General features: G+C 42.8%; 1 protein-coding gene and 1 pseudogene across 1 annotated transcript; one reads left to right on the top strand and one right to left on the bottom strand.

Annotated features, from left to right (window-relative positions):
• Positions 1–9,112: 9,112 nt before the first annotated feature.
• On the bottom strand, positions 9,113–10,243 carry LOC136536341 (uncharacterized; annotated as a pseudogene).
• A 7,395-nt stretch (positions 10,244–17,638) lies between these two features.
• Positions 17,639–18,567, top strand: LOC136536340 (uncharacterized). Its single transcript, XM_066528670.1, has 2 exons — positions 17,639–18,483; positions 18,528–18,567. The coding sequence occupies exons 1-2, from the start codon at positions 17,639–17,641 to the stop codon at positions 18,565–18,567; spliced, it is 885 nt and encodes a 294-aa protein (XP_066384767.1).
• Positions 18,568–19,532: the final 965 nt, after the last annotated feature.

Below are 19,532 nucleotides of genomic sequence, written 5' to 3'. Positions count from 1 at the left end.
CAACCATATGATTTCGATGTATATAACTCCAGTTATGAGTAAAACAAGTAGCTGCTATTTTGTGGTGTAGTAAATGAATGATAGAAGTGTTTGATTAAGTAATCAAGAAGAGATATGCACCTACTCAGTAAAATATGATGCACTTGTTATTACTTTAATACCATGCTATTTAGAATACTTACAAGAATACATTCATCATGTGTCATCATACTATACTTGTCAGCATGTATGCATTTGCAATATCTTATGCCATATTCATGCATATAGGATCAACAGAGAAAATAACGTTGCTAGAATTCAACGAAGGAGAGGAAGGAGACCAACAGGAGATTCCTCAAGCCATAGCTCCTGAAGAAGAGGAGCAAACCCTAGAAGAGCTTCTGGAGTGTCCTGACCACCGTCCCACTTCCTTTCTAAAAGGTAAGCCCTAGAGCATTCTAAGTCTCATAGTGTTTTACAAAATACTACTTGAGTCCTTTATGATTGATGCATTAGGTTATAAGAGTTATCTAGAAACACTTGATTCATGGAACTACCATGTCCAGATATATATACACCTTTAACCCTATATAGGTCCAGGATCGAATATATGCTTAGCCCTGCTTAGACCGAAAGAAGTCGGGTGATTTCCTCTCACCGGCGAGATATAGGTGGATACCGAGGCACGGTTGGCTATATTTGCTATCATAAAAAAGAGCCATGGGGTAAAAGTAAATGGAGGCTAGGCAGAGTCTATGTATAGGTTGACTCATGTGATTCCATCTGTGCCGATTAAGGACCGTACCGTTGTTGGCGTTGTTTGACAAGATTGAACGCATGCCTATCACTTAGCTGGCTAGATAACTCATTTCGACCATGAAGCTGAGTAGCTCAACTCAAGCCAGGCCCCACTCTATAAGAGTGCGCACTCTGGATGGTAGTAAGGATGTGTAGGGAGCCAGACATGAGCCCAAGGGCAGGCTAGGTCTTAATGTCCTAGCAGTTAGTTGTCCCTGATTGTGCGGCGCTGGGCAAACTCGCGAAATGTGTACTTGAGTTGTACCAAAGGTGACCTAAGGTGATCGTTGATCTGGTCTGCCTGGGTTTGTGTTAGGAATAAATTTCTAGCTGGTTGAAATTGATTCAAATCGTCGTCTCTCCCGAATAGTGAGAAACTTGGCTAGTACCAACATCGTAGTAATTGTAGTATGGAATATGATGGTTCAGATAAACATGGAATTACTATACCTGCTATGGTTACTATTATATGCTCTTAAAATGATATATCACATGTTTGGCATAGGATAGTTGCTAATGTGGAGATGGATAGGTATAATTAACTTGATGATAGAACTATAATTGTATAACTGAGTTAATCGTTTTTTATGCAAAACATTGTCAAGCTACCTCCACTTATACAGCCTTGCATAATCCTTGGAGTCAATTTATTTCTGGTTTATGGTGGGTAAGTCTAGCTGAGTACCTTCTCATACTCAGGGTTTTATTCCCATTGTTGCAGATGGCACAGTATATCATGGATATTATAAGAGTTGCTTCTATCCCGCTATGGATGAGGAGTAAGCCTTGGGTAGGCTTCTTTACTAATCCCCCTATGTGCTTATGTGGACTATGATCGTATGTTGGCACTGTATTAAACTATGTTGGCAAATGCTACTTTTGAACTTAATTTGCTTTAGCTATTATTGATCAAACTTGGTTTGTAATAACTTTCTTTCATACTCTGATGATGGAAATGTATCTGCGAACTTTAGGTAATATATGACATGTATGTTGAATCATGTATGATCTTGGTTGTTTGTGGATCGTTTATCGAGACCTGTCGTGGTACTCGACATACTACCGGGTTTGTATGGGCTCAAGTATGACAATGCGACTGCTTGTGGGCTACCATTGTACTTGTGCTCTTATAAATTGGTCGGTTCTGCGACACTCAACATAGATAAGTTCTTGAATAGGATTGTTGAGGAATGCACTATTCATGTCCATTTGATATAGCTTGAAATTGTGATGAGCGACATAGGCTAGAAGCATTTGGATTGCTTCAAGCCTTGCCACCGGTGCATATGTTTCTTCAAAGTCCAAGCCCTCCACTTGAGTGAAACCTTGAGCAACCACTCTTGCCTTGTTCCTTGTCACCACGCCATTCTCATCTTGCTTATTGTGGAAGACCCACTTGGTGCCAATGACATTGGTATTGGGTCTCTCCACCAAGGTCCACACTTGATTTCTTTCAAAATTGTTGAGCTCATCTTGCATGGCCATCACCGAATCTGGATCACCGAGTGCTTGCTCTACCTTAAGAGGCTCCAAAGAGGAAACAAACGAGTAATATTGACAAAAACTTGCTAAGTGAGAATGAGTTGTAACCCCCTTTCGGAGACTCCCAAGGATATTATCAATGGGATGATCTTGTTGTATTGTTTACCTTAGCCTTGGATGATAAATGGCCTCTTGTTCATCTCTTGGTTCTTCATCTTCTTCTTGTTAAAAGATGTGCTATAGGTTTTGTCCATGGACTAGAGTCGAATCAGCTGCTACTGGATGAATAGGTGCGGCACTGCCGCTCTTAGTCGTGGCACTGCCGCATGCTGGAGTTGTAGTGGGTGTCTGCCACTGTTCAGCATCAGGTATGTCAGCAGAAATAGGTGCAGAAGCAACCACTTCAATAGCTTCATCTTCTTGTGGTCTAATATCACCAATGGCTAATTGCTTAATTGCTTCACAAGGTGGATCCTCCTTTCCTACAACACTTGAATCAACTTGCTCCACTTGAGAGTCATTAGATTCATCAAATGTTACATCTATCGCAATTTCAACTCTCCCAAAGGTTTTGTTGGAAACATGGTAGGCGTGCTCATTTGATCCATAACCAAGAACAAAACCTTTATCAACTTTAGGTGTAAACTTAGAGATTTTGGGTTTCTTGTTAAGTATGAAATATTTACACCCAAACATTCTAAAGTAAGACACCTTGGGTTTGTTACCGGTTAGAAGCTCAGATGAAGTTTTCTTCAACTTCTTGCATAAGTAGAGGTGATTGATGACATGGCAAGTGGTGTTGACGGCGTCACACCAAAAGATGTCTAGCATCTTGTACTCATCTAGCATTGTCCTTGCCATGTCAATGAGTGTTTAGTTCTTCCTCTCCACTCTCCATTTTGTTGAGGGGTGTATGGAGTTGAAAACTCATGCTTGATACCCTTTTCATCAAGAAACTCCTCAACTAGAGTGTTCTTGAATTCGATCCCATTGTCGCTTCTCACTTTCTTGATTGGGAGACCAAACTCCTTTTGTGTCCTTCTAACAAATGTCTTCACCTTTTCTTGAACTTGGCACTTGTCATACAAGAAAAATACCCAAGTGAAATGGGAATAGTCATCAACAATAACAAGACCATATTTGTTACCGCCGAGACTTATGTAGGTGACCAATCCAAAGAGGTCCATGTGTATTAACTCCAATGGTTGCTTGGTGGTCATAATGCTCTTTGGTGGGTGAGGCACGCCTACTTGCTTTCTAGCTTGACAAGCACTACAAATCCTATATTTCTCAAAATGAACATTTGTCAGCCCAAGGATGTGTTCATCTTTTAAAAGTTTGGCCAAGTTCCTCATCCTGACATGGGCTATTCGACGATGCCAAAGTCAACCCATGCTAGATTTTGCCACTAAACAAGAATTAAGATTAGGTTTAATTTTTTTTGAAATCAACTAGGTAAAGCTTATTCTTTAATCGACCGGTAAAGACAATAGAGGAATCATCCCTTCTAAAGATTTTCACACCCTTATCCGTAAAGAGACAATTGTAGCCCATCTCACGCAATTGAGAAACACACAACAAATTGTAACTTAACGAATCAACATGTAATACATTTGTAATTAAATGCTCAAGAGGTATATCAACTTTACCAAGACCAATCATATCCCCTTTGAATTGTCTCCAAAGACAATATTTTTATTTGAATGTGTCATCGGGAAATATGATGAAAACATACTCCTTTCTCCGGGCATATGATTTGTGCATCCACTATCAAGCACCCAAGTTGATCCACCGGAGGAGTATGCCTGCAAAATAGATTTAGTTGCTTGACTTAGGTCCCTAACTTGATTTGGGGCCTTACATGTTAGTCATAAGAAACTTAGGAACCCATATAGAAGTATTCCTATATATGTAGGTTTCCTTTCCAACGTATTTGGCAACCACTTTTCCACTGTTGTTGTTCTTCAAAATAAAGCATGATGTCAAGCTTTGTCAAGGTGTTTGGGTCTTCGGTTGGTAGGCATACTTGTTTTGGGTGCCCCACATTGATTCTTTAGGCTTCTAAAAACCTATTTCTACTGGAACACCTTCTTCATAGACTTTGTCTAATTAGGAACATAATTAGTAGCCTTTCCATTTTTGCAAGGCACGGCACTGCCGCCCTTCACCGTTGCACTGTCGCTCTGTGGCACACCCGCTCGGGGAAGCTGCACTGCCGCGGTCTATGTAGGCTGCTCTACACCAATTCTGCCCTTCCTCTCAAACTGCACACATTTATAGCCATTCACTATCCTTCTTTCATTTGTCTTGGCTCCTTTTGTGTGGCCCAGCCCATGCTTGATTGAGGGGTGCCTTTCTTGCTTGAATTGTGACCATTTTGATTCATCCTTCTTCTTGTCATTGGATTGGGCCTTACCCATGCACCCTTTTTCAATGATTTTATTGAGCCTAGCAATCTCCTTTTTTATAGCCTCCATGTTTGCAAGGTTAGTGGAATAGGCATTCGAATCAAGATTATAACATTTTCCACAACCTTGACTAGTGGAGGGAGTTGGGCTTCCTTTGCCTTAGAGGGATGTGAGTTGCTTTCCCAAAGAATGTCATATTGCAGCTCAAGTTCTTTGTGCTTTTCATCCAAGTCACAATACTTTTTCTTGAGTGCATTATTTGCTTTCTTTGTGATAGCATGTCCCTCTTGCTCTTTGGCCAAAGCCTTGTGCAAGGATTCCATCTCACTTCTCTCTAATGCAAGAGCTTTCTTGCTAGCAATGTAGAGATCCTCTTGTTGGATAAGAGTTTCCTCTCTAAATTCTAGCTTGGCTTGGACATTCTCTAACTCCTCCATTAGTTTAGTGATAAATAATTTGGTCTTTCCATCCAAATTTTTAGTTATCATGTTTATTTCTTTATCACTAGATTCATCATCACTAGAGCTATCACTAATATGACTACTAGAGATATCATTAGGAGGTGGAGGTGGAGACTTAGATTTTAGTTTTACCTTCTCACCCTTTGCCATGAGACAAACATGAGGGGGTAGTAGTCATCATCGGACATGTTGTGGAAGAGCCTTGGTGTAGGGGATGACTTGTGAATAGCAATGGTTGCAACCTTCTCATCCTTTTCACTTGTGTTCTCTCAAGTTGAATCCCATTCATGTCCAATGTGAGCATCTCCCATATACTTCTTGCTCTTTCTATGGTCGGTCTTGTCCTCTTTCTTGTCCTTCTTGTACTCGTTGTCTCTGATCTCATATGAACACTTAGCAATGAAGTGATTGGTGCTACCACAATTATAGCATGTCCTCCTCTTCTTGTTTAGAAACTTCCTCTTCACTATCTTGTAGCCTTGCTTCTTTAGCCCCTTTTGAAATCTCTTCATAAAGAGAGCAACATCATCCACCTTCTCATATTAATCATCATCATTTTCACTCTCACTTGAGGATGATGTAGTCTCTACTTTCTCTTGGACTTGCTTGCTTGCTTTGGGCTTGCTTGTTGAAGCTTGCTTCTTGATCTTGGACTTGCTTGAAGAGCCATGCTTGCTTGATTTGTTGGCCTTGAGAGCTACATCCTTGATCTTTATGCCATCTAGCTTTGCTTGCAACTCACGAAGCCTTTTCCTCTCATTTGATTCTTCTCTTTGCATGTCAAGATCCTCCCAAGTATATCATTTGGTGTGAAGTACTCAAACTTATTCTTGTCTCTAATTAGAGTCGCTACAGTCTTATTTCTAGGTGAGTAAGCTTCCAACATGATCTTCACAACCTTGTGATCATCTAGCTCATCACAACCATAGCCTCTAATCTTGCCCACCATAGTCATCAATCTATCAAACATCTCTTGTGGCCCTTCTCCATCCATGATCACAAACCTGTTAAGCTTTGCCATCAATAAATTAATTTTTGCCTTCCTCACTTTATCAACCCCTTCATGTGCAAGGTACAAAGTGTCCCATATTTGCTTGGCAACATCAACACCAATGACTCTATTGTACTCATCACCATCCAAAGCACTAAGTAACACACTTGTGGCTTGCCATTGAGATGAATAATTCTCATTTCGTCTAGTGTTGGATTCTTGGGATCAAGCGGTGGCTCGAATCCATTGCAAACAACCACCCAAATGCCAGGGTGAAGACCTATAAGATAGGCTCTCATCAAGTGCTTCCACTTAGCAAAGTTAGTCCCATCAAAATGAGGTAACTTTCCCATGGGCACATTGATGAAAGACTTCCGATAAAGGTTAGTCATAGGCATAGAGGAATAGTTAAAGGATACGGCGACATATTTGTTGTTGGAGTCAACTTTGCCTTTTCCTTTCTTTTCCATCTTGCCCCCTTTTGACACTTGGTAGGACTCATCATCATTTTCATCTTCGGAACTACTTGAGATGTCACTTGATGATGCATTAGTTGCCTCCTCTTCTTCTTCCTTCTTCCTTGCTTCTCTTCTTTTTCTTGCTTCTCTCTTGAGCTTTCTTTCTTCTTTTCTTTGCTTCTTGTCTTCAAACCTTTGCTGCTCCTTCTTCTTTTCTCTTGCTTCTCTTTTTGTCTTTCTAGCTTCCTTCCTTTTTCTTCTTTCTTCATCATTGTGAGCTTTCTCGACATCGGTAGCCTCAAGCTGCGGAAGTGTGGTATTACTTGCTGTAGAAGCACTTAGCGCACTGCTATCGATGTCATGCAGCTCAACTCGCTCTAGATCAACATCCATTGGCTTCATGCCACTAGTGCCTCCTCCGGGCTCCATACCTCATGCGGTGAAGCACACATGAGGTAACCTGCTCTGATACCACTTATAGGATCTCTAGTTAGCCTAGAGGGGGATGAATAGGCCTGTTAAAATAAATACTTGAACTTTTGTCAAATTCAACCTACGGCAATGCTGCTCTATGCCCACGGCACTGCTGCTCTACAGCACTACCGCACCTATAGACAACTTCGAGGCACAATTCAAAAACCATGAATGCTAACTTGGATTAGAGAAATTACTGAGCTTCCTACAGGTATATGTAACACAGATCGATAGCTAGAAGTGATAAGAACACCACACACAAGTAGATCGGCCACAAACCCTAGAAATCACCTCAACAACAATATGAAATGCAAGTGAAGTAACTTAAGCACAAGGTGGCACAAGGATTTATCCCGTGGTTCAGCTCGCCACCAAGGCTTGCCTAAGTCCACATTATTGATGTTAGCCACCAAGGCTTAGGGCTTTGTAACCCTTCCTCGTTCTCAAGTCAAGAGACTCAACTCTTGAGGTGATGGGTGAGTTTACTAGCTTTAAGAGATGGTTACAAACCTTCCGGGGCTGCCACAGAAGTTGGCAAGCTCCAATGGTGACGCTCTAGCCAGCTAGGAGCAAAGCTCTAAGAGTAACAAACACAACCGCCAGCCAAAACATGAACCAAGTGCTCTTTTGAGTTGGGGAATCAAAGGATCTACTCTCTAATCGAGTTTGGGACCTTTTTCTCTCAAGAATTGATGGGACAATCAATGGAGAAGCTTGGGAGCTCAAGGTCACCAATGGAGGAGAGAGATGAGCACTCTGCTGTGTCTGCTCGAACTAAATGGTTTTTGGGAAGAAGAGAGAGACATTAGAGGGGATGAGAAAAGGTATAAATACCCCCAGCCTCCAACGGTCACTTAAGTCATGGTAGTACCGTGGCTCAAGTGTAGCAGTGCTGCTCAGCGACAGTGTCTCTCTCTGAGTGCGGCACTGCCGCACTAGGCAAGACAGCAAGGGTAGGAATGTAGTGCTGGCTGTCTTAGCTGAGCAACTAAGGATGTAAGTGAAATATAGAGCACTTGGTAGCACCTTTTAGCTTGAGGATTGTGTCCCCTTTATAGTAGGGCTTTTTTTAAACTCAAATTCAAAATATAAAAGAATTTAGACCTCTTTTTGAGTTGATGCCGTCAACACTTGAAATTGGGGACTCTTCCGTCTCGTATAACATCCTCGATTATAGATTCCCTGCTTATGAACTCGATAAATCTCATTAGTCATCTAATTACATAGTCATTATCACCCAAACCCATAATACTTTCAAAACTGTTTTAAGCTTTCAATAGAAACTGGACTGATGGCCCTGGTCTAGAAAAGTCATGCCAAATTCTCTATTCTAGGGCTGGGCAAATACTCTTATTGGATGCAGTACACTCATACCTGTCGCGTTTGTACCTACACACACTACAGCAGCCAGTGGCTTCCCCGAGTGCCAGTTGCACTCGGGGAAGGCCCAGTTGCACTCGGGGAAGCCTTCCCCGAGTGCAACACTCGGTGAAGACCTTCTGGCTAATCCTCGCCCGGTAAAGCTGTCTTTCTCGAGTGCCGAAAATTGTGCACTCGGGGAAGGCTTTGCCAAGTGCCATGCTGGCACTCGGAAAAGATTTGACGTCGTTGGCCGCCGCCGACGCCATTTTCTTTTTTTTATTTTATTTTCTTCCCCGAGTGCAACACTCGAGGAAGAGTTTTGAATTTTTTTTAAATAATCTTTGCTGAGTGCCACAGCTCAGGCACTCGGCAAAGAAATTTGTTTTTTTTAAAACCCTTTTTGTCGAGTGCCGCAGCTCAGGCACTCGGGGAAGCCACCTCTAAATTTTTTTCCTTTTCCATGTAAACAACAAAGCATATATATATCACAAACCACAAATCAACAACAATATATCACAAACCACATTTATATATCACAAACGACCAAATTTGTCCGAAATCCACAATATATTACAAACCACACGTTCAAAAGAACACACTATTCCAAGTTCACAAGTTCAATACATAAAAATGACTCCGCAGGCAGCTCACAGCGACTGTGAGGGTTGGGATGCCCCAGGGTGCAATCCCGGCGAGTGTCTAGGTGGGGATGGCCCGACGTGCGGACCCTCTGACATGGTTCGACGCCGCCCTCGATTGATGCTGCAAAAAAGAGGAGATTACACGTGAGTGACAAGATAAAAATGTAAGGAGTTTAAAGAAAAGTTGAAAATTTTGGTAGCACCTCCCCTGCACGGGGAGGTTTCCAAAACCTGCAAGAAAAACATCGGCACAAAGGCCGACAACCACATTTCTAGCACGAAGGCCGACACATCAACAAATCCAGCATGAAGGCCATCACTAGGTTTGACACTAAGCATGAGCAAAGAAAGTAAAACATCCGTACTCATACTCACTGGAGTAGACTCTCGACGATGTGGTGGTGGTGGTGGTGCAAGTAGCTATGCTAGGATCTCCCAACCTTGTTGCTGCCCAAGTTGTTGCATGAACTTGAGCAAACCTTCTTGCTGGGCCTCCAAAGCTTGTATCCTCTGACGCTCGGCCTCCTACTCAGCTAGTTGGGCCTCCTGCTAGGCCCGAAGTTGCTGCACCTCGGCCTGCAACATTTTACCCCAATGTTTCAATAATGCAGAGCTAAGGAACGTAAAAGTCAAAGAATGACGAATGAAACTAGAATACTTACCTAGAGTGCCACCACTGTTGTCGGTCATTGGCTTATGGGCACGCTAGAGCTCGTTCTCGTTGCTCGTAGGCGGTTGAGAGGAGGAGTAGAGCCCGTGTCAAGGATGTCGTCACCAATGTAGAACCGCCCATGCTTCTTGCCTTGCCCAATCCTCATCACTCGCTCAGGATCAAGGCACTCCTCGGTCCTCGGATCGTAGTCCGGCCTGTGGACTAACCTTGATGCCTCCATGTACGAACTGAGGCGGGTGTGGATGCTGGAGTTGGTGTATGCCTCTGGGCCGGCATCTAGGTTGTACTCGATGTTGGACTTTGCTAGGCCCATGTGGGCCAGAGCATACGCTGTGAGTTGGCCAATTGGCTGGCCACCATGCGCCGCCTCCTACGAGAAAGACAACAACATGTTGTTAGGAATCATGCAGAATTGAGCGTGGCTAGATTAGACAAATGGTGGAGACTTACATATGCCTTTTTGTATTTGCTGAGGCTGGCACTGCCCTGATGGTGAGGTACACCTGGCATCATCATACGGTGCTCGCTTTTCTCTTAGTGCGCCTTCTGCTAGTCCGCGTCCAACCATTTGTCCACTATAGTAGCCCAGCAATCGAGAAAGGTGGCGCACCAGCTTGGAATCACCTACAAGCCATCAGAAGATCAAATTAGGCATGGTTAATCTGAAAAAGAGAGCAATAGGAGATGTTTTCTATTTACCTGTAGGTACTGCTCCCTTGTCAGAATCTCTGTCTCTCTTCTTGCCTGAGTTCTGTTGATTCTTCTATTACGATAGGTGGCGTTGTAGTCAATGTGCGCCTGGAGGCGGGACTCGTGTACAAGTCCAAGACACGCCTTTTATAGGAAGTGTAAGCCACCTAATACGCCATTTCCTCCTATCCCAGCTGGCATCTGAAGAAGTCCTGCATAAAGACACGAGGTATCCATTATTTTATTTCAAGAATGTCAAATGAATGTAATGAATTGAGGGCCGTAGAGCGAGAAAGGCTTACCCACAACTCTGTAATCACCTGATCCACCAAGTTTGTGTGCCCATCGGCGGGGAAGAGGGCGTACTGGTCGAACAAGGGTATCTCTGGGTCCTCATCCTCCTATGTCCACACTAGGCCAGGGAAGTGTTCCCTGCACAGAAGTCCTAGGATCCCATTGACATTGCGAGCCTCGACCCCCTCCTCCACAAGCATCTAGTTCCTGCACAAGTGGTTAACAATAGTTATTATTAGCTCTTATTATGATTTTTCAACATATCAAATGAAGACCATATGAAGTTACTTACCTATCCCCCTCGGGTGCAATCAGTGGGCGGCGGTCAACAGGAATCGGTCGCTTCGGGAGCTAGTTGGGACCTCGCTTGTAGGGTTTCGAGGCTGCAGAGGAAGTCAAACCCCCTGCCCCCTCCTCGGACGTGTGCGGAACCCCCTCCTCGAACACGTGCGGAACGGCGGCGTCGTACATCTACGGAATGGTGTCCTCGTCCACCGTGGGTAGACGGACATCGTCGTCCCTAGAAGAGCGCAAGGAGCCACGCTCGTGGTCAGTCGACGGCTCCTACCTAGGACTACCCCTCGGCCCGCTCTGCCTCTAGGACATCTCCATCTCCTTATCCGCTGATGTGCCCCTCGGTCTCGAGTAAGTAAAGTGACAGCTCCTCCTAGTGGGCCCCATCACCTACAATTAAAAAGAATAAACCAGTATTAGTCCAGATAAATGAGAAGTACTTAGCAAGGGATGCAAAATATAGAAAATGTAATTACAAAATAACATAGTATTACATGTATTTCTAATATTTTTCATGATCGGGATTATCTGGACGATAGGTATCGTCATCACTATCAGGAGCCATGAAATCATCAAAAGCCTCATCCTCATTGCTTTCATTGCCTAGTTGTAGTCCGTCAAGCATTTTCAAGTCTCTCGGATCATGCACCTCATATGTAGCTTCCTCATCAACAACCCATTCCTCATATACTTCCATATTAATCTCTCTGGTTAAGTCTATCTCAAGCATCCCTGGTAGCCCCTCGTCTTATTGATAGAACTCCCCATCATGCGTGGGTGGGTTCAAGTTGTAATCATCATCGTTTGGGCGAGGTAATTTACCATGTGGTGATACCTTGTGCATAATATACCAACCCTGACGACGTGGGTTGGTTTTGCAAGCATATGGACAATAATAAACTTGCCTAGCTTGTTGAGCCACAATATAGACATCATCTCCTTCATAGAAGGAATCCTGTCTAGTTTCGACTATCCCAAGTTTAGGGGACTTTCTCTATACTATAGGTTTAAACCACTAGCATTTGAATACGACAGGCTTAGGTGCTTTTTCACCATGGTATTTGAGCTCGTATATTTCTTCAACTGTGCCATAATAGTCCTCCTGATCAGCGTCGGGCATAACTACTCCGGGCGTAAATACTCCGGTATTCATGGTCCTTGCATTGGGCCGACTCTTCTCGTAGTCTGTTGTGTGAAAGCGATATCCATTCAAGTCATAAGCATTAAATGATGAGACCTTATAGTCAAAGCCTTTGGCCACTTGTCGTAATTTGGCAATTATAGACAAATCACTTTGGCACTGCAAGATCAAGCAGGAGAGAAATGAAATTAGGCAACTAGGAACGCCAAACTTAGAACGAGCTAAGTTGGTCAGAAGGTACCTTTCTTTGGAACCATGTAATGAAATCAGGCGAACCATGTTGAAGAAGGGTCTCTCATTCATGGTTAGAAGGTGGCCTTGGATGATGCCAGTATTGATAAAAAAATTCCCTACAATGACAAGCAACAAGGTTGTTGGATGTAGAAAATTTACGGAGTATGTAACAAGTTCGTTGAGAACTTACCCCTGATACTTGTCAACTTCCTCAAGGTTCGTCAACACGTAGAGCATGATCTTGTGCCACTCTTCATTGGTCAAGAACTTTTTGGACGCTCCACTTGATCTCCCGTGTTGCCCTTTGAATAGGCTGAGGGTCGATTCATTTTCGTCCTCCTTGTAACGAGGGGGTGGATTATGCACGCTAGGGAGGTTCTCACTATAGTATGATGTTGTGAAGTTTGACACCTCCTCACGAATGAATGCCTCTGCTATGGAAGCCTCAATCCTACCTTTGTTTCCACATTTTTGGCGAATAGTCTTTAGACATCTCTCGATTGGATAGCACCAACGGTTCTGCACGGGCCCCCCCCCATTCATACCTTGTTCGGAGGTGTAAAATCAAATGCTGCATCGACAAGAAAAAGCCAGGTGGAAAGATCTTCTCCAACTTACAGAGCAACTCGGGTGCCATTTTTTCCAACTCCTCAACCACTCTCAGAGATATCTCCTTGGCACAAAGTTGGCGGAAGAAAAAGCTCAACTCTACCAGCACCTTCCAGACATGCTCAGGGATGTAGCCTCGAACCATCAACAGAAGAAGCCACTCAATCCATATGTGGAAGTCATGACTCTTCATCCCTAAGACTCGACCAGTATCTAGGTTCGCTCCCCTCCTCAGATTCATTGCAAACCCATCAGGGAAACTTAATGTCCGCATCCATTCTATCACTTTCGTCCTGTGCTTCTTTTCCAAGACGTAATCAGCCTTAGGCCTTTTCCATGGTTTGCCATCTCTTGGAGGCATCATCTGTAGCTTTGGTCTATTGCATAGTGTTGCCATGTCTACTCTGGCCTTAGGGTTGTCCTTTGTCTTGTCAGGAATGTCCATGAGTGTTGCCCAAAGTGCTTCGGCGACATTCTTCTCAGTGTGCATTACATCTATGTTATGTGGAAGGTGAAGGTCATCAAAATAGGGAAGCCTCTCCAATCCCGACTTATGAGTCCACATATGTTCCACACCATAGCCCACAAAGCGATCTTTGTTTGGATTATCTTTCTTTGGATTGCCTTTCTTTCTTTTACCCTTCTTTGGATTATCTTTCTGCATCGAGACCACGAGAGCATCTATCTGAGCATGAACCTGGGCACTAGTCATCTTATGAGGTGCAGGGACGGTCACCATGACACCTTTTGTGAAGTTCTTGGTGTCTTCTCTGAATGCATGGTCAAGAGAGAGGAACTATCGATGCTTGTCGAATGAAGAGAACTTGCCACCCTTCTTCAACCAAATAAACTGTAGAGCTGCCTTGCATATCGGGCATGGAAACTTCCTGTGGACACACCAGCCGGTGAATATCCCATACGCTAGGAAGTCATGCATGGAGTATTGGTACCAAACATACATTCTGAAGTTCTTCTTTGTAGCTCGGTCGTAAGTCCATACGCCTTCATTCCAAGCCTTGATCAATTCATCATAAACAGGCTCCATGTACACACCCATTTTGTTTCCTAGGTGTCCAGGAATTATCAACGTCAAGAATATGTTTTGCCATTGAAGTAGGGCCCCGGGGAGGAGATTGAGGGGGATAGCAAACATGGGCCAACAAGTGTATGGGGCCAACATCATTCCATAAGGATTGAACCCATCCGTTGCCAGCGCAACACGTACATTATGGGCCTCTTCATCTTTGCCACGATGGTTGCCATTAAAGCTTTTCCATGCTTCACCATCTGCTGGATGTACCATCTTGTCAGGATTGTATCGAATGCCATTCTTGTGCCATGTCATCTATTTCGCGGACTCCTCGGACATGAATAGCCATTGGAGCCTCGGTATGATCGGAAGGTGTCGTAGGACTTTCATGGGGATGCCATCATTCTGCTCCTTGCCATCACCTTTGTCTACCTCCACATACCTAGAGGATTTACACTTTAGACAATACTTTGCATCCTTATGTTCTTTCCTAAATAGGATGCACCCCTTCGGACAACAATGTATCTGCTCATATGGCATCTTTAGTGTCCGAAGGAGTCTCATTGACTCGTACAAGCTGCCGGCAAATGATGACCCTCCGGAAGCAGATCCCCAATAATTGCCATCATAGCATCGAAGTAGGCTCGAGTCATGTTGTGCTGGGACTTCAACCCCAGTAGGCACCCAATGGCATCTAGTTGAGAAACTGTTGTCTTCTCATGTAGGAACTTCTATGCCGAATCCAACATGGCCAAGAACACCTTAGCGCTTGGCTCTGGCTCCTCATCCTCATCCTCATCCTCCTGCTCGTCCTCCATAGGTCTTTCAGCGAACGTCGCATCCTCATAGTCACCTAACCATCCTGCTACCCTGCCATCACCATCAAATGCCTCCAAGCCTCGTCTCACGACCTCCTCTCTAGGACGGTAGGCTTCACCATGGTGCACCCACTGGGTATAGTTTGGCATAAATCCATACTTGCAAAGATGCTTCATCATGACTTCCCTTGTTCTTCTTTTCTTATTTTCACATTCGCTGCAGGGACAAAACGTGTCTCTCACTTCCTTAGCTGCCTTAAATGCATGGTCCAATAATTTCTCGGTCCTATCCATCCATTCACGGGTGATTTGAGCCTGACTTGGGCGTCCCATGTACATCCACTCACGGTTATCCATCCTCTAGCATATACACATAACAGAGTAATATAACCATCAGTCACATCTGCATGGCATGCCTACTGTCTAATAGGTGAGGATAGGTCCTAATCCCACCCACAGATGCGTAGATGAGGTTAGTTTCCATGCTCTACTCTGATCCAAGACAGAATTTTGGCAGCACCTCCCCGCTACTCTCCCGATACACGTCCTGGCAGGGAGAATGTGTATCCAAAGAACAACAAGGAGGTGGTGCCAAAACTTCATCTTGGATCCGAGCAGAACATGGAAACTAACCCATCTACGCATCCGTGGGCTGTCCAAAAAATGTAGACAATCCGAAACAGATACGGTCATAGATATGCAAAGATCCGCATACCTCCAACCGTATCTGTTTTGGACAGGAGACGCCTAACTGGCTAGCGGGGCGGAGGCGAGTCGGTGCAGTGGCAACGCGACGCAGTGCAGGCAAACCCGCAACGCCGACGAAGACGATCGGGTCGCCTAGGTCCCTCCAACGGGTCCTCCTCCTGCATAAAAAGATAATACATTAGTGTCAATTGAAAATTTTGGCAGAACCTCCCCTGCACGGGGACGTCCCCAAAACCTGCAGAAAACATAGGCACGGATTAACTATCGATGACGATCCAGTAAAACGTAGATTCATATATAGTACTGAACTTCATTAGCAAAATTGTTTCCTAACATCAGCAAATCACCTAGTCTTTGCGTGCAGTTGGTAGCAGTTCATATATAGTACTAAACTTCATCCATTCCTTGACTAGACGTAGATTCATGAAAAAAAATAACAAACCTGAGTGCAGCAAGGCTCTCTCAGTCTCCTACTAGATGTGCAGCTAGATTAACTAAAGACACCACATATCAGCTCAAAGCCTAAAGATGTGAACATAAACACTGCAACAATATAATTCAACAAAGGAACATTAGGTTATAGGATTTCGCACAACCTCTATAAAGAATTTTAGATATCACAGGATTTGACTCTAAGTAGATGCCTCTACATAAGAGATCACCATGGAACCAAATGACTAGAAATGACAGGCTTATTACCTGAACCATTCTGATACATGTTATCTGCTAAGTTTAAATTTACGGTCACATATCTGTCTACTAAGTAAAAGCAAATGGGTTTTAATTTAAGTTCAATCATCTGCCATGATAATACTTTAACAAGGCATACATTGCATAAATTCAACTAACAAATAGTTCTTACTTGATTTACTTCACACAGTAAGGTGACAAAGATGGGTTGTATTGAAAGTATTAAATTGAAGCAGAAGCAGATGCGTCCTCTGCCAAGAACTAGAATAGATCTTTCCTATGCTAACCATATTATAAGTAGAAATGCTACACAAACAAACAAACAAATTTATATGCTTTTAGTTAGTGCTTAGTAGTTCAACCATTGCCGCTTCATTATAGGGTAAATCTAATAGCAAAGCCAAACTGTCTATGGATCAGTCAAAATATATATTGTGATGCCATTGAAAGCACACTACAACTATCTGTATAAGAATTTACATGGAAGTTACAAAGACAAAACACGAAAATATCACCTTAGTTGCTGTCAGTTTATCCAAGCACATGGCTGAAACCTTTCATAACACAATTAAGGTTTGACATAAAAGATAATTGTAATCTAAGCAGTCTTTCTAACGACAATATAAGCACAAGCTAAGCTCAAAAGGGTCAAAATATTATACTATTGACCAAAAGAATCACAACTATGCCTAATTATTCAATCTGGAAGTGTTGAGCAAGTAGTACAAGTTAATTAGGTACTAACATATAATAATTTTAATAATATTAGTAGAATCTCAAGATATATATGCAGACAACATATAGTATTTTAGTAGAGCAGATATATATAGCACTCTTTCATATGATTCCAGCTGGAAATATAAAGAATCACTCAAAGAAATAAAGCTACTTTGTTATCTACTAAATTGTTACGGTTTATAAGAATATAATAATGCACTAAAAATAGATAGCTACTTAAAAGTTATCACCAATAGCTAACTCATGAAAAGGATGTTTCCTAAAGCTAAATATAGCTTTTAATTATTAATTGCTCTCAGTTGTGATAGGGGTACAAGCAGCAATAGGAATGTAGAACGCCTCTACTCCTACTATATATATAATAGTCACTGCTATACTATTTTATTATTTTCACTTGAATGCTGAACTGCTACTTGTAGTATTGTGATGTGCATTCTAAACATAAAGCTTGAAGCATGATTTTGCACATTCACAGGATACATGATTTACATCATGGAAAGAACCACTCAACAGAAACTGCTCATGCAGCCATTTTAGCACAAATGTGCAATTCTTCACTTGGTCCATTAAGAAGATTTGGCATGGGTACCTAATTACATGGATCATAAACCACTATTACCAGCTACTGATCATTAATTAGTCAAAACTAACATGAAACAACTATTATGGGTGGTTATGGAGATGTTCAGAAATGTGTCAAAACCACAATAACTATTGCACGAGAGATGCAAGATGCTATGAAGAAGAAGAAGAGACCACTTGTCCTTGATGATGAAGAAGGTGAGCAACAAGGGGAAGATGATGTGATTGTTTTGACAGAGGAGTCCCAAGATGTTGCTAGAAGCATTGTGCATCCTAGTTCAGGGACAGCTGCCAAAAGGAAACAATCCACATTGAAGTTCAGTGCTCCAAAAGAGCCCAGCACCAAGTCAGTTGGTTCAATGCTTCGAAGAACTCCAACAGAGGTTGTGGAAGAAAGACACTCGAAGGGTCCTTCTCAAATCAGTATTCAAGCTAGCATGAGGACAAAGGAAGAAAGAGAAGCTGTCAACTTAGAGTGGGCCAGGTTCTTTTATGAGTGTGGCATACCATTCAATGCCATAAATTCTAGGCAGTTTGAGATTGCTATAGAGGCCACTACACAGTACGGTTCTAGGTATAAGCCTCCTACCTACCATGAGCTTAGGGAGCCATTGCTCCAAAAGTTTGTAAAGGAGACAGATGATTTGAGGAAGAAACATGAGGATGCATGGAAACAATATGGCTGCACATTGATGTCAGATGGATGGACGGATAGAAGGGGGCATCATTTGATCAACTTTCTAGTCAATAGTCCGGAGGGGACTTTCTTCTTGGAGTCAGTTAATGCATCAAGTGAAGTTCATGATCAGGTGATGTTAGCTAATTTGTTAGAGAAGAAAATCATGGACATTGGAGTAGATAAAGTTGTGCAAGTTGTCACTGATAATGGAGCTAACTATAAAGCAGTGGACAAGCTTCTCATGGAGAGGTTTCCTACACTGTATTGGACTCTTTGTGCTGCACATTGCTTAGACCTTATGTTGGAAGACATAGGGAAGTTGAAGGAATTTAAGAAGCCTATCTCACGTGCCCGGCATGTCACTACTTTCATCTATAGGCATGGAAGACTTCTTAGTGCAATGAGGGAGAAGACAAATGGGAGGGATCTTGTGAGACCCACAGCCACTCGGTTTGCTACCACATTCCTCACCTTGCAGAGTTTGTACAAGCACAAAGATGCATTAAGATTTCTGTTTACCTCTGAGGATTGGACTGGTTACAAACTAGCAAAGACAGAGGGTGGGAAAAAAGTGTATGATATTGTGCTTTCTAGGGAGTTTTGGAACTCCGTTGAGGATTGCCTTAGAGCTTCTCTACCACTTATCATTGTGTTGAGGGTGGTTGATGGTGATGAGAGGCCTGCCATGCCAGAGGTTGCTACTCTCAAGAATCATGCAAAAGAGAAGATCAAGGCTAGCTTCTCTACTGAAAACAAGAGAAGCTTGCTCAACAAGATCATACAAATTATTGAGAGCCATTGGGATAGGCAAATGGATACCCCACTCTATGGCGCTGCCCTCTTTTTGAACCCAGGAAAATTCTATACCATCCAAAAGGAGAATGATGAATATGTTGGTCATCTAAGGGGTTGTTTCAATGATGTGCTTGCACGAATGGTGGAAGATGAGAGCATTCGAAACAAAATTGATCAACAATCCATGCTCTATGAAGATCAACGTGGAGATATCTTCAAGAATTGTATGGCCCTCCAAACCATGAAGTCAAAGAACCCTCGTAAGTGATTTAAAAATTTAATTGATGCATGTTATTTAAGGCTTAAATCCTAATATATGAATGTGTATTGTTAATTTAGTTGATTGGTGGCGTACGTATGGTGGCCGATCCATTGACCTACAAAGATTTGCAAAGCATATTGTTAGTATTTGTGCTTCATCATCTGGTTGTGAGCGTAATTGGAGCACTTTTGAATTTGTAAGTAAAGTACTCAAGTTCCATAATTCAATTGAATGAAACCGG

This window comes from Miscanthus floridulus, chromosome 2 (genome assembly GCF_019320115.1).
Source record: "Miscanthus floridulus cultivar M001 chromosome 2, ASM1932011v1, whole genome shotgun sequence".
Classification (NCBI taxonomy): domain Eukaryota; kingdom Viridiplantae; phylum Streptophyta; class Magnoliopsida; order Poales; family Poaceae; genus Miscanthus; species Miscanthus floridulus.
This window is presented reverse-complemented; position numbering and strand designations above follow the sequence as displayed.

Coding starts and splice junctions, on each gene's coding strand:
- LOC136536340 (XM_066528670.1), top strand. CDS start 17,639: ATGGGTGGTTATGGAGATGTTCAGAAATGTGTCAAAACCACAATAACT. Junction 18,484..18,527: donor GACAAGCTTCTCATGGAGAG/GTTTCCTACACT, acceptor CACATTGCTTAG/ACCTTATGTTGGAAGACATA.